The sequence below is a fragment of the Epinephelus lanceolatus genome, chromosome 1 (assembly GCF_041903045.1).
Source record: "Epinephelus lanceolatus isolate andai-2023 chromosome 1, ASM4190304v1, whole genome shotgun sequence".
Lineage (NCBI taxonomy): Eukaryota > Metazoa > Chordata > Actinopteri > Perciformes > Serranidae > Epinephelus > Epinephelus lanceolatus.
In genome coordinates, this window is record NC_135734.1 from 24817858 (window position 1) to 24834278 (window position 16421).

The 16421-nt window shown below is 41.5% G+C and overlaps 1 protein-coding gene across 1 annotated transcript; it reads left to right on the plus strand.

Moving 5' to 3' along the window:
* The first annotated feature begins 69 nt into the window (after window positions 1-69).
* Window positions 70-13199, plus strand: eefsec (eukaryotic elongation factor, selenocysteine-tRNA-specific). The gene is made up of 8 exons (XM_078167873.1): window positions 70-221; window positions 552-848; window positions 2817-3024; window positions 3300-3396; window positions 5048-5212; window positions 6370-7014; window positions 8555-8711; window positions 11673-13199. The coding sequence occupies exons 1-8, from the start codon at window positions 215-217 to the stop codon at window positions 11852-11854; spliced, it is 1758 nt and encodes a 585-aa protein (XP_078023999.1). The 5' UTR covers window positions 70-214; the 3' UTR covers window positions 11855-13199.
* The last annotated feature ends 3222 nt before the right edge of the window (window positions 13200-16421 follow it).

The following is a 16421-nucleotide window of genomic DNA, read 5'->3' on the forward strand; positions in this document are numbered from 1 at the left end:
GGATAGAGTTCCTGTCAATCATTTGAAACACTCAAAACCCCGCCCATGAACGTATTCATTTCCGGTTGTGTTTCAGTTGCTTTGTCGTAGTAGAAACTGCTAGAAACTTGTCAAAGTGAACACCAGAGTCTCATATGAATACGGAACTTAAAAGCTGAAGGGGTTTAATCGTCTCTTCGACGCTTTACAGACACGTTTTAGTCAAAGAGCGACTATGTCAGGTCAGTTTTCCTCGTTTTACTTTTGTTAGCTGCTAAAACACGTTCCGCTTTACCATGTTGTCCTGAGGATGGACTGCACTGACAGCAAGGATGACGTTTCTCTCAACTGTTTTCATGCTAAAGTAACGTTAAAGTCTCGTTTATAACTGTATTTGTTTTGTAAGTCTCAAACCAATTAAAGTAGCTTGTTGTTGGAGGTGTTTCGGGGTTAAAAAGCAACGAACGGAAAGACTGTGGGCAGTTAATACCGCCGTTTAATGCTTCCGTTGAAGTTGAGTTCAAGGTCCAGCTCCGAGTAACGTGCATTACATTTAACTATCAAAATGTCAGAGTCTACTGACAGTCGCACCAAGACGTTGAACTTCAACATCGGGGTGCTCGGACATGTCGACAGCGGGAAGACGTCGCTCGCCAGGGCGCTGAGCAGCACCGCCTCCACCGCTGCCTTCGACAAGAACCCGCAGTCCCGTGAGAGAGGCATCACGCTGGACCTCGGCTTCTCCTCCTTCACGGTGGATCTTCCGGATCATCTGCGGGACAGTGGAGGCCAGCAGCAGTATGACAACTTGCAGTTCACCCTGGTGGATTGTCCGGGACATGCCTCTCTTATTCGGACTATCATCGGGGGTGAGCTCTCTGAATTCTCTGCAAGTCATGGTGCTAAAGTGTCGCTGATGACAGTGAATGAAAGGGTGATACACACATGGGATACAGTCAGGGTCAGCTGACCTATACACAGGCGACAGCAGCCATGCCTTACCAACTTCACTCAGTTGCCAGTGTATTAAGTACAGGCATACAGCCCAACACAACAGCCAGTTCATTAAACTGTTTTATGAGGTGTTCATTTACAGTGTGGTCATTTTAGAAGCTGTAGTTTGTATTACAAGACTAAATATTAGAAATACTTTTCACTATAGTGAACTTCATAGCCTTCACAAAGCTAGGATTTACTGCAGGGCTGTTGAATAAGATTACATTAGATTTAGCAATACATACAAAAAAACCTTGCCAGCTATGTGTGTACAACTGAAGATAAAAACATGCCTCTTAAATTGGTCTTTATCACAGCAGACTTTCTGACTTGTCATAGTCTGAAAGCAAAGATGCTCCTGATAAGGCTAATAATTATCCAATTTCATTCAAGTGTCTCATTAAGCCATGACAGTTTGATAGTGTGCATTATACCAGGACTCTGACACCAAAGTGCATGGAGTCTCTTAACCTTATTTACAGGCACACATCATCATTCAAATGTAAAACAGCCATAGATTGGAAAATTGCACAACTGCCAAAAAAGCAGAGCAGTCAGCTGAGTGTCTCACTTTTTATCTGAAGGTCCAGGGATAAAGTCCCCTGTTCATGCCATTTGATTTTAAGCAACTTGAATCAGGTAGCAAAAAGGGGGAAAACAGTGGTGCAAAATGTCAGTCAGTTTTTCCCAAAGCCCAAGATGACGTCCTCTAATGTATTGTGGTGTCCACAACCCAAATATATTCAATTTACTGTCTTAGAGGAGTAAAGAAACCAGAAAATATTTACATTTAAGAAGCTGGAATCAGAGAAATTTGATTTTGTTCTGTAAAAAAAACACTACTTAAAGTGATTAATTATCAACCTAACTGATTAATCCATGAATTGTTGCAGCTCTTCTACCATTATATAGCTTAACATATTGATGCAAACACTAATACTACTTGGTGCCGGTGTGTATTTATAACAATATCAAAGTTGACTGTACTATAATATTAGTACCAGTTTGTCAGTAACATATCATAGCAGAAAATAAGATGATACACTATACTGCAGTCTGAATACTGCAGTCATGGTCACCGTAGGATGCTGCTTATACACATCCTCATCGTTATCACGCACATATTTAAGTTATCCAGCAGAGGGCGCCTTTTCTCTGCAATCAGCTACACTGGTGAAGTCATATTGCCTTGGATAGTTGGGAGTATGAGGAGAAATAACTGCAGTGGTGTCCAGAGCAAATAATAAGTACTCAGAGGGGCGCTGTCTCTATTATCCACATTCTCTTTTAGTCCTAACAATTTGTCACACAAATGAAAAACCAGGACTGTTTTTAAAAATGTGAGATACACAGACTTTGGTAGAAGTGATGACCTTGCATCAGGATGGCAGGCTAGAGGCACTCAAACACTGAATGCTGCTGTGTTGTGTAGCCAAAATGAAATCTATAAGCCAGTGGAGTGGCACATGCTGTAGATTAGGGAGGAAGGAAAGTGTTGGGATTGGGGTATGTTTTAAACTTCCCCTCCTGTCCCAAGTGGGGAGAGCACAGGAAAGAGAGGGAGCCAAATAGAAGGAGAGAAAAGAGGGGAACACAGGAAAGAGAGACTGCCAAAGTCAGGAAAGAAAAGAAGGAAAGGAAAGACAACCAAGTGAGCTGCAGCTCCGGTTTCAACCCTCTAGCCTTTTACTCTCTCTTTGCCTTTGTGCACCCCTCCTCTAATTTCTCTTCTTGTTCTACTGTTATTTTTGGGTATCTGTGTTAAATATTGTTTGTGCTTTTAGCTTGCTGCTTTTCTTCCATGTCAGTAAGATATATTTTGCATTATCTGCCTTCTCTAGGTGCCCAAATCATTGACCTGATGATGCTGGTGGTGGATGTGGTGAAGGGGGTGCAGACTCAAACTGCAGAGTGTCTGCTGATAGGAGAGCTGACCTGCCCTCGCATGGTGGTCGTCCTGAACAAAACTGACCTACTGCCGCCCAACAAGAGACAGAGTGCCATTGAGAAAATGACCAAGAGGCTGCACAAAACTCTGGAGAACACCAGGTCTGCATTTATTACAAGTAAAAGTATGAATCAGGAAAATGTGGAAATGTGGGCCCAGACTGCTAAGTGGGTTAGGGCATCCAGTATACTCCCAGTGGCTCGGGGTTGAATCTCTCATCAAACTTCCTCATTCATTACACATTCTGTCTCCCTCTCTGCATTCCAGCAGTCTGTCTGTCAGACCCACTTGTTTTTTATTCAGAGTAACTTTAATCATTACTCCAACATCAAAGCATGGAGTGATTCCAGTATGACTGTTTTTTTCTGTCGGCCAGATTTAAGGAATGTCCAGTGATTGCTGTGGCAGCGAAGCCTGGGGGCCCGGAGGCTCCTGACACAGAGGAGCCACATGGAGTGCCAGAGTTAATAGAGGTAAAGTCCGAAAACACACTGGTCCCCCTCCATTGTTACTAATTTAGCTCAAAAGAGCGCATAAGCTCTCACTTATGGACAAGTGCTGTTAGTCAGCTGACATTGTTCAAGTTAACTCACCACACAACTGAAACTAACAACAGAATACTGTCTTTGTTCAGACAACAAAGTCCATCAGATAATGGGTGAAATTGGCTGTTGTTACTGGCACGCTGTTAATTAGTCTGTATTACTTGTTTGATGTGCTACAAAAAATGAAAGTGGTTTATCTCAGAGCAGATAATGATTCAAAGAATTCAGGAGAAGCATGAGTTCAGAAATACAAACATATTTAAGACATATTTGTAGATATTTATGACAGATCTCTATATATAAAAAGATAAAAAATCTTTTAACATGACAGCATCATATAATCCTATGTGTTGTACATAAACACACACTTCAAGCCAGTGGTGTGTGGTCTGTTATTAAGAATACTCGGGCAATGCCCCTCCTGCAATTCCAATGGTGAGATACATATTTTAGCCATATTGTAGTGTTGTGTGTATTTAAAGTTCTTCAGTTGCTACTCTAAAATAAATCTTACATCATAACAGACATGTGTGATGAGTAATGAAAAAGTACTGCCTTCAGTCTTTGTTTAAGTGCATACTTTTCTCTGTGGAATTATGATTTTTCCACCCAGTTAGGCAGATTTAGGATGCATTATTTTGGTAAAAAAAAAAGAGCTTGAGGGTTGACAAAATTTTGGACTGGTTTGTCACAGTGTGGAAGATTTTCTCATTTTTAGCTGTGCTGTTGGTCCACAAACATTTCCTCACCCTTTGGCAGCCACAGTTTTTGCCCTAGGAGGATGAAATTTGGCATGGAGGTCACACGGTGTGTATGTGTCATGGTGTGTGGCAGTTGGCTGAGGGGGGATTGGGGTGGGGGTGCATATAATTGTTTGTGACGTTGTGTCTGTGTGTGTGTGTGTGTGCGTGTGTGTGTGTGTGTGTGTGTGTGTGTGAATGCATGAACATGTGTACGTATGCTTGTACATGGTCGCAGCTGTTGTGAATTTGAGTTTTTTTTCCAACATTCACATTATTTCTGGCTAATCATAATGTTTTTAAACCATCCTGGCAACACTGCAGTAGCTCGAAGGCTACTTGACCGCTGCCTACCAGCTTGTTTGACCAGCTAGTAGCAACTATGGCTAATACAGATGAAGTGTTTGCTGAAAATAGCATTGGTACATTGCTCAAAAATCCATTCAACCGGATGATGTTATTAGAAAAGCTTACAATGAAAAATCTGGGGGAAGAACAGCTGAAGAAGTTGGTCCAGCAAACATAACTTTGTAATTTCTCTCTTGTCAAGCTCTCCTGACACAGTATGCTGCATTTGAAGAGGTTATATTTTTTCCTGGGGTGTGAAAAGCCTCAGTACGACTCTCAGCACTTATAACACCAGAGTCAGTGTGTGTGTTAGGCAGTGTTTGTGAGGCTGCCACACAGTCAGACTTAGCACCAGCAAGATATGGATCTAATTAGTCCCTCTCTTTTATCTGGTTTGTGTATTTGTGACCTTGCGGTATTATGACAGCAGTTATCTTTTGTGTGAGTAAATAAATGTGTTGCCTTCTTGCCCTTTTGGTTGTCTGTCTCAGCTTTTGAAGAAACAGACGTACCTCCCTCAGAGAGACCCCGCAGGTGACCTCCTGATGGCTGTGGACCATTGCTTCTCCATCCGCGGTCAGGGAACAGTTATGACTGGAACCATCCTGCAGGGGTCGCTGGCCATCAATGACACTGTGGAAATCCCTGCGCTTAAGGTACGGTATTCTAGATCTCTAATATTTACAAGCAGGGAACATACCTAAGAGCTGGAAATTCTTTTAGAGGAACCACAGAGATTCGGAAGTTCAGAAGTTGACTGGAAGCGGGCAGACAGAGGGAGGGATGTCCAAGTGGGTGCAGAGGATGTGTCAGTTTAATGTGTGGGAAGGATGAGGGAACTGGGGGTGGACTGGCAGCACAGGAGTTCAGTAATTTAGACCAGATGCACGTATTCAGCCAGGCTGAGCAGTTTTGTCTGCAGTTTTCATTTTCTCCTCTTGGTGGCAGCAAATGGCCAAATAAACAGTCATTACGGAGCCTTGATTGGTGCCACTACTGTTGATTTGGTCAGCGTGTAACAAACAACAAAAACAACCACAGAAACATTGTGGTGTACCAGATCCCACAATCACAGGTAGTGAGATAGATATCTTTTAATTGGTCATTTGTATACTTGTGATTTGTTTGGAGATTTATAGTTAAAAAAACAAAGCACATCATTAGCTATAATTAAGTTTTTATCAAAGCTTGATAGTATTTAAAAACGTATCCAAATTGTCATGTTTTGGTGCCAAATATTATCTTTTCTCTCAAAAATAACATACAGTACTTGGCAGAGACTTTTAAAAGCCTCAGTATGTGTATATATTTAATCATCAGTGGTCTTTACCATTACCATTAATGGGCAAGAGTAATATTTTGACAAATAACACTTTTATCTTTTAAAAAAAGAAGCAGCTTAAACTGCAAGTTGTGCATAATGAACCATGTACTTAAGTATGTGCATATTTTATCAACAAAAAAGTCATCTGTAGGGCCTTTTCCCTGCAATATATTATAAAACATCTCTGTACTGTGGAGATAATATCTGATATTTTTTCTGTTTCATATCGTGTTGTTTTCTATGTTTAGTTTCTAAATTTTAGTCGTGAATTTTACGTTGTACCTGAAGAAAATTTTGAAAATAGTAAAACAACTAAAAACACATGCATGGATAAAGCATGATGGGCTCTCAACTTTTTTTAAACACACTGTGAATTTGCATACTTTCCAAAACTTTCCAAAACTATTCGTTTAACTTATTTTACTAAATTGAAAAATGTATGAATTCGATTTCTGAGACCTGTGTTATTTATTGTGTCTCTGCCGTCAGGTGACCAAGAAGATAAAGTCGGTGCAGATGTTTCGGAAGCCAGTGTCCGGGGCCATGCAGGGGGATCGTGTGGGTGTGTGCGTGACACAATTTGACCCCAAACTGTTAGAGCGGGGTGTGGTGTGCACCCCAGGGTCCCTGCGCACCCTCTATGCAGCTGTCATCTCTGTGAGGAAGATAGGCTACTTCAAGGGCTCTCTTGCCACCCGAGCCAAGTTCCACATCACTGTTGGTCATGAGACGGTCATGGCGAGGGTTACCTTCTTTGGCCTGCCACCTGTGGGTGCCTCAGAGCTCCCCTCAGACGCTAAACCACCTCCATCACAGCCCTGCTCGCTGGACACACCCTTCACCTTCGAGAGGGAGTACTTCTACCAGGATGAATATGTCACTGGTCAGGGGGAGGCGAATCCAGGACCTGACCCAGAGCAGTGGGCCTTGTTGGAGTTTGAGCGACCAGTCACGTGCCCCTCACTCTGCCTGGTGATTGGTTCCAAGCTGGACACAGACATCCACGCCAATGCATGCCGGTTGGCCTTTCAAGGCCGTCTGCTCCAGGGATTTGAAGATAAAAGCTATGCTGAGACTGCCCTGCCTCGCCTGCGCATCTACAAGACAAAACACAAGGAGGGACAGGTGGAGAGGGTGAGTGGGACACTCAGCACATTTATTTAAAATGGTCCTTTTTTGACTTTCATCCTCTCTGTGTACCCTTGAGTGTTGTCCTTGCTCCTCTGCCCTCTCTATCACCTTGTTCTCCTTCTGGCTCTGAATTTTCTTCGGATGTTTCTCATTGCTGGTGGCACTGGAGCGTGCCTCTCAGACAGAGCCCCTATTGTACAGTCACAAACATGCACACACAAACAAGCATGCACATGCAGCCCTGGTGATCAGTGTTTGAGGCATGGTGGGTATGCATGCCTTCGCATGTGCTGTGACACAGAGGCATGCGTGGGTGGCCAACTGACGCCACTAGCCCTGTCTATCTGTCAGAGGCTGGCACTGTTTGGACACACCTGAGAGGCACAGGAATACCCACATGACTGCGTGAGTTCCCTCGCTCCTCTCTGGCTCAGCTTCTTTCTCTCTCTCTCACACATGCCGTTTTGATTTTTTTTCTAGTTAACACTGTTACATTCTGTCCTCTGGTTCATTACGTCCACATCTCATCATATGCTGTTGTTTTCTTATTGACTTCATCTGAGTTATTTTTTTTAAAAAGTCAACACCCTGCGACTCCTCAGTTTGTATTTTCATCTGTGGGTGCACTAAAGATGTTTTGTCTCTTGTCATTCTGCGCTGTACAGTGAAGTTTCTCTGTGTGCTCCCTCCTGCAGGGTCAGACTCAGGTCAGGGGTCAAGTGTGTGAACTAGTTTCCTGCTGTTAGCACCTCAGGCTGTTGACAGCTCCAGTCACTGACTCAGGAGTACAACAGCATGTGCGAGAGGTCAGATCGTGGTCATGTGACGTTACATGTGTCCTTCATCTGTCTCCTAGAGAGAGGCAGTTATATTTCGAGACGTAAGAATTCCTTTTTGTAAAAGAACACATTACTGGCATTGTTGAGATATGATGGCCTCGTCCAGTCACAATTCATACGGTCTGTCGGATGTGTACAGTAACTGTGTTTTTTTTTTATCAGCGCATCAGTCACGCTTGAGGGACGTCAGGGTCAAATGTTCAAGAATGAATGAGGGTTAGGCAGAAGAGAGAGGAAGAGCTGGCGGTGGGGGGGATGAGTTGGAGACAGAGCGGTGCCCTCATGTTATCAGATTAGTGGCGGGTTAGATCGACTTAGTGATGGATGATAAGAAAGAAATACAAACAAATATAGCATAAAATGTGCAGGAGGATGAAAGAGGGAGTGCGAGACAGCCAGGCGACGAGCCTCGAAGAATGTGGCTGACGGCGAGTGGTACAGTTGATGAGGGCAAAGGACAGAGATTCTGCTCTTCTTTCTCGCCCCGCCATGATGAGTGAAGTCACGACAACACCACAAGATCTAGAAATCAAAGGATGGAAAAATGAGATCAAACTAAAACACATCTTGACATTTTCACAGTCATAATTAGATCTCATGCTTGCACACCATATAACAAGTACTTCTAATCACGTGTGTCACATTTTGTGCTTTCGTTTTATCTGTCATTTGTGCTGCAGCTCATAAAGCTGTCTCTTGTTTAGGTGACGGACGACTACACTGTGATTGGCCGCAACCTGTTCAAGAAGGAGACCAACCTCCAGCTCTTTGTGGGGTTGAAGGTCACACTGTCGACAGGCGAGACTGGCGTTATCGAGGGTGGGTTTGGACAGAGCGGGAAGTTCAAGATCCGAGTACAAGGTAAGGATGACCTGAGGTGAGAAGTTACACACACCAGTAACTCACACAACTGATACTGTTTAATGGAGGCTGAGTCACATGCATCAAACTCACTGTGGTCTTTAACAATGTAACATAGACAAGTCTCCCTGCTCATCAATACCAGAGCACTTTCTCTGTCTTTCCCTGGACGCTGTGGCTCTGTGGACAGTTTTCAGGATGCGGTAAGAGTGGTAGGCCCGACATCCTGAGCCACATTCCCAGGATTCCTCTGGGGATTGCCTGTGTTCCGGGGGAAGTCTGTTCTGTGTTTATTTTACCTTCTGTTGCTCCGAAACCACTGCTCCACACCGGGAGGGAAGAGAAAACAAAAACATTTAGAAAGAGAACCTCACCTACATCCTCTCCACCGCCTCACACTCGCATACTCAAAAGTCTCAGACATACTTAACGCACACATCTTCATGCATGAACATAATATGAACATCCAGTGGTGTTCATCTGAGACTGCCCGCAGGCATTAGGACAAAGATGGAACTATTCTGCAGGAAAGAAAAGGGGTAGGTCAAATAATTGATACAGCCACATGGTCTCCTGCTGTACTTTATCAATACACTGTAGTGTTATCATGATGCTGGAGTTTAAAAATTCGATATAATACCTTGAAAAATATCAATATCCAATACCATTTTCAATACCATGAGAAAAATGGACATTGAGGGCTTAAAATTTGACATTTTTATTGAATTATAAATATAACGAGGCTGTCATATGACTGCTTTGTTAGCAGCAGACATAAGCAGAATGACTGTAGTGAATGTTAACAATAAGAGAGTGAGAAAGTACAGCTAGTACCAGTCTATCAATACTGAGGACAATGAGTATACAAACCAGGCAAATATACAGAATCAGTATGTACTGATAAATCTTTTTTTTTTTTTCGCAACACTAATACACTAGTGTCAATGTCATGTTAGGTTTAGGTGTAACTATCCTTTTACTGCTGACATTTTAACTCTAAGGTTTTACTTCATGGCCTTAACGCTTTTTTGCAAGCTTTACATTTGTATGATGGCACAAATGCGCATGTTCTCCAGAGCTATGTATATATCTTGATCTGCTGGGTGATGCATGGCTTGTCGCTATTTGTCCGTAGGGCTGCATGATCTGAGGAAAATGTGATAACATTGTTGAAAATTACTTGCAATAAATAAACAAATATTAAAGTGTGCTCAGTTCTGCCTTTCTGCTGCTGTCACTATAACACTTAAATACAACAAACTGCTTGTTGAATTTTGTTTCAGCAACAAATTGAACAATGAACTGAACACAAAAAGCATCAATAACCAAAAAAGGAATGAGAGATACATTTTAAAATGCCGTTTTCTTCTGATACTCTCTTTCAACTTAGTAATGAAATCCCTGAGAGCAACATCGCAGTCTTTCGTGATGTGTTAAACTTTATCATGCAAGTTGACCTCACAATGACAATAAATAAACAATACATAATTGTGCAGCCCTGCTTCTCAGTTTTGTGAGTTTCTGTTGACTGCCTTTTGCTCCACAGACTTTCTCTTTCATTTACTGTCTTTTCTTAAGATGAAGAGAGTGAATGAAAATGTGTAGGAGTGTTTGCTTTCATGCATCCTTCACTGGTCAGTGCTTTTCATTTCTTTCCGCTCGTACCTGCATTATTTCTAGGTATGTAACTTCAACTGGAAGGGTTTGGCCCACGAATGTGCATCAAAATTCCCTTAAGTCTAAGGTGATACAATCAAAGTCCTTGTTCAGTTTGACCCCAAAATATACATTAAACACACACAGAAAAGCAGCAAATCTGCACATTTGAGAAGCTTGAGTGTGTTTGACAGTCTTCTGTTGATGAATTTAGGGGGATAGCCACAATATCATTAGGTCATACTCTTATCTGGTGTAAGCACCGAAAACCCAATGTTTTAAACCTGATGTTACGCTGCTCCTCCAAAATAAACTTGCTTCCAACTTGGCAACTAACGCTATTTTGTTAGTTGCCAGTTTCTTCCCATATTTGGTGCTCATTGGGTGTTGATTTTGGACCCTGTCTGATGAGTACACCAATAGTCATATCATTAATGCTCCACATGCACTTATCTTGATTCTTATGCTTCAGTGACTGTCCCATTTCCCTTTAAGCCTGTGCAGTATTTTTATTATATAGTAGATATTTATATATATTTTCTGCAAAGAAATACCTAGAAATTTTAGTATAAATGTGTAAAAAATCACTTCTGTGTGTCGCTTATATGCGAACACAAATCATTTAAGTCTGGGCGTGTGAGTGTGTTCTGTGGTGGTAAACGGACATTTTCAGCTGATCGTAGATAACACAGAGAGATTTCTGTCTGCGCTGCAACCATAACAACCCTCACATTGGCATAACGATAACAAGAAGAATGCTGGCGCCGTTGTACGTGAGGTCAGGCAGCCAGCGTGTAAAGCAGTGAACCCAGAACATTTCTTACCTTCTGTGCGCAAAACTGCAAACAAGCAGCCACGTACAGAGAGAAGGGGGTAGATATGATGGCACAGAAGAATTTGTAATGCGTGCAGGAGCTCAGCGATTGCAGCAAACAGCTTGGCGTGGCTAAGAACGAGGCCTAAAGTGAAGGAAGTGTGTCAGGGTGAGCCAGACTAACGCAGGAGCAGCTGAGACCTGGTTCTCTACACATTTTCATCAGTTACTTCAGGAGGATGAAGGCATCAGTTGATCTTGAGGTCAGCACACTGAACAGGCTCCAGCACCTACTGCACACATAACAGGGAAGAATAGATTTCTATCAAGCATCAGATATACCCACACTGAGATGATTAAGTTGACCTAACTACTGTATGTAGTGTAGGACAGTATAATCTAGATTTATTACACAAGAGGATCTATTTAAACAATTGTTGTTTTAGATAATCATCCTTTTTACGTGACCTGCCTGTTTATCTTTTCTTCAGAGGGTCTCAGCTCAGAAACCAAGCAGTTGTTATCCTCCACCTCTAAGAAGAAAGGGAAGGGTGGAGGCAAAGGTGGACCAGCAAATGAAGAGGAGCCCAAAACTGATTCTCAGCCTGTTGGCATTCACTTGCATTTCAAGCGGTATGTCTTTGATCCCCATAAAAAGATGGTTCAGTCTTGACATTAGTTGCTCACCCTTCAGCCTGACAGTGTGTCACAGCGCTTCAGAAAGGCAGAGGGCAGCTTCAGAGGTTGTGCTGAGGTGAGGGGAATACTAGCCTCTGTATCAGGGCTCTGATCGTTCTCTTCTATCAGCCACTGATGGAGACAGTCTGCTGCAATGCAATGACTGTGGAATGCTGAACGCATGTGAAACACTGATTGTTTTTATCTCCCTTTATGGAGATGGACTTAATCCAGTTTGCTACATCACAAGGGCGGAGTACGCTCTTCTGTTCCTGATGCATTTGAGTTGTCTTAAAAAATCAGTACTTTTGTTCTTATTCGTCAGTCTGAACCAATTCTTTTGACTTGCAGCAAACTTTTTTTCCAAGTATGTTTCTAATTCAGTGGAGCCTTGATTGGCGTACACACATCAGCTAGCATTAGGGCTGCATGATATCTGGAAAATATGCAATATGCATATTAAATGTGCATAAACTTTGAAAACTACTTGTGATAAATAAACAGATATTAAAGTGTATTCAGTGTTCTGCAGCTTTCAGTATACTTCTAAAATACAATTGCTTGTTGAATTAAAAAAAAGAAAGGAAATTATTCCCAACAATCTTTTATTTAAGATATACTATGCAGCATTTTCCTTAAAAATAAAAAATGTGTAGACTCATACAGAAGTAATTCCTCTAAATCATCATTTATGACCCACTAGAGGTGTTTGAGTCTGTATTTTCTTATTTTCTTCTTAATTTCTGTGTTTGGGAGTGAATCTGGGGTTGGCTTTTACTTTAACTTTTTCTGGTGAGCATGTTTACAAACCATAACCAACAATCCTGGATAGTTTATCTTTAAAACAAATTGAACTAAACACAAAAGCCACCAATAAAAAAGGAATGAATTACATTTTAAAGTGCAGTTTTCTACTCGAAAAATCCCTGAGTGCCATATCACAGTTTTTTTGTGATGTGTTTACAGCTCAAGCTGACATCACAGTGATCGATTAAAAAAAAAAAATAAGAAAAGAAATATAATATATTGTGCAGCCCGAGCTACTGTAGCATTACAGCGTTACTGACCTCAAAGATTTCAACAGATCTCTGTACTCACTGTCTGCGTTTTGCTCTATTGCTGGGCTAAAGGTCATGTTATATTTCAGGTTTCACTGGCTGTTGTGTGATTTCCAAATTATTTGTCCATATTTCAATATTTTTCTTTTTCATATAACTGTACTTTAATTGCAGTTTGTAGAGCTGCAATTCACCAAGAATAGCAAGTACCCCAGAGGTTGCTTAAGTTGAATTGAAAGTGGATCTTTTCAAAAAGACAAATAAAGCAATCCTTCTCTGAAATTCTGTTCTCTGTCGTTAGTCCTGCCCTAAATGCATACAATAAGAATATTATAGTTGTGTATACTGTGTGTGGAGTGTAGTAGTTGTGTCCTGAACTCAGAACAAGTTGAATTCATCCGTTATTATGAACTTAAACTTTATTAAGTTTTTTGGGTTTTAAGCAGGAGGTGTCAGAAAAGTTATCACAGAGATAAGTTCATAGCAACATCGCTTTTTGATCCTTCAATCTGTCGGCTCTTCGTGCATTGGATTGTTCACCCACTAATAGGGAACGTGAGCTGGGTTTAGACCGTCGTGAGACAGGTATATATACATATATGCAGTGCCTACGATGGTTTAGTACAGTAGTCAAAACAGATACTGTACCCACATATTTTATTTGTAGTTCCTCTGCACAAAATGCACACTGAACTCTAAACTTTAATGCGTGTCTAGCCAGCGTTTCTCTCTGGTTAGTTTGTTATGCTGTCATCCATACTGTACACCATAATGGGCACATTTTACCTTATAATTTCTTAAATGAGATTTCCAGATGTCACACTCTGCCCAGAATCAATTCGATACATATACAAACCCAGCTGTAACTAATATCCATAAGAAGTGAACCTACTACTATAGCAGCAAAGTTTGAAACTGCCTACTGAATCATATTACACTGGTCTGCAAAAGCAATGATCAATACGTGGTGTAAGATTTAGAGATTAAGAAAATGTATCTCTGGCTAATTTTGTACCTTTTGTGTATCATTTTGAAAGCAGTAAATGAGTCATATCGGCGTATTTATAGCTGGACATTACCTACTGTTGTATGATGGTCTTTTATTCTGCATCCGATTTAAATTCTTTCTCTTTAAATGTAGGATTCATCATGTTTGAATGAGCGAACAATGAAAAAACAAACAGGAAACAGAAGGAGAAATATAACAATGACAGTCCATGTTGTGGGTGATTGATGGTGCCATTATTGAGCCAGTCATTGAGAACTGCACAGAGTGGAAATGATTATGCCTCTGTGTGTCTGTGAGTGTTCTGTGTGTGTGTGTGTGTGTGTGTGTGTGTGTGTGTGTGTGTGTGTGTGTGTGTGTGTGTGTGTGTGTGTGTGTGTGTGTGTGTATGTGTGTCCATCCCATCACAGCAGTGTTGTGGGGCTGGACAGTGAGAGTGCAGGACACTCAGTATGTAGCAGATGATGTCAGCAAACTGTCCCTGTGAACAGCGACTCTATCTCAGCAGGAATCTGTGGAAATTGGAGAGAGAGAGAGGGAGGAGGGAGGAGCAGCAGGAGCAAGAGGGGACACTGGAAGGATTGTTCCTCTGAGTGACAGTCCTTTTAGTCTTATCTCCTCTCGTTCCTCTTATAGAAAACCAGACGGGGGGAGCAAAAAAAAAAAAAAATCTTTCGCTTTTTACTCCTGTGTCTCTCCAATTTCTCTTTCTCTCTCTCCCCCCCCCCCCCCCCTTCATTCTCCATCCATTGCAGTTTTATTGAAAACCTTTTATTGTGTCCATTACTGGTCTGATGTCTCCTCATGAGAGAAAGTAATGGGAGTCATCTTTAAAGCTCCTAAATATTTCCTTTAATGTCATAATTTCACAGCCAGACCATGACCATGCACAACTTTGCTGCAACTTAGTATTTTTTAAATCTAAAACCTAGTCTTCACATTTAATCAGAACCATATTTAATATCCAATCTGTATCTTTATCTGCATGTTACACTTCTTTAAACTACAAAACATGCATGCACACTAATATATAAATTAGCTGAAAGCCATTCTTGCCGTACATTAAAACTAAATTGAAAGAAGAAGAACATTTTGCCTTAATAGAATTGTAAACACTGAATCAATTTGCCAGTGTGTCTTATTAGAAGATGATTATTTTCATCCTACTTGTCTTGATAAAGATCCTCTCACATTTCATTAACACAGATGCTGTGTGCACCACATTTCCCCCACTATGTTTTAACATGCATGCTAATCCTGTTTTGTGTGTGTGTGTGTGTGTGTGTGTGTGTGTGGCGAGAGAGACACCGCAGTCCTTTCCGAGCTTAGGTGAGGAGGTTTTGGGTGGACTTCATAATCCGATTTTAGAGCAGTGGCTGATTGTGGCAGAAGGTAACAGAGGGGGTGGCTATGGGACTGCAGCTGGGAGTGCGTTCTCACCTCGGCTCATCTCACACACACACACACACACACACACACACACACACACACACACACACACACACACACACACACACGCTTAACCCAAGACTTCACCCCAAAATGGAATGATTTACGTCAGTATGAAGAAGAAAGATGCAAATACTTTTTAAAATTGCTACGTGCTGAGAGAAAACATAGAAAAAGGACTGTGGCTTTTGCTTTTGCTCAAGATGTAGAAAACCTAAAACTACCAGAATGCACTGCGCCACCCCAGACTAAGTCCATATGAACAGCCCCCACCGCCGACCTCGTACATGGAATTTGAATGGAAGAGCTCTGAGGTCACAAGTTTGTGTACACAACTTCCCAGCTCACAAGTTCAATTTGAACGCAGCACAATAAACGCTCATGCTGGTGGGTGACATAATTTGAGCTTGGCTGTTTTTCCACAGAAAAAAATATGGCGGGCGACTGATAATCACGAATTACAGTTAAACGTTAAGATAAAATAGGTTTCTGAAGACATCTTCGGCGAGAAATAGGCAACGCAGAAACTTTATTCATATTTAAACAGTACTGCTTAGTTTTATCATTCGATCTCCATTTTTACAATACAGGGAACAGTACGTTCACAAGTTCTCATATTACAGCCAATCAGTGCACTAAAATACGCTTCAACATTGCCTAGCTTTACTCTAGAGGTTGATAGAGCACGGTCTCTCTCTTAAACTGCCTCTACTCTCTTTGTATCTCTGGAGGCAGGCACACAAAAATGCTGAAGTACAATCTAGTTAAAGCATCACCCATTGGATTTGAACTGAGAGATGAGCAGGAAAATCTGGCCTCTGGTAAGATAGACAGTTCACTTACACATATACTACCCACGTTGTTATGAATTGTTACCTCCGCCAAGGAGGTTATGTTTTTGCCGGCGTTTGTCTGTTTGTTTGTCTGCAAAATAACTCAAAAATTCTGAACGGATTTTGATGAAATTTTCAGGAAATGTTGATAATGGAACAAGGAACATGATAAAATTTTGGTGGTCATCGGTTGAAGTGAAGTGGATAAAATAATAA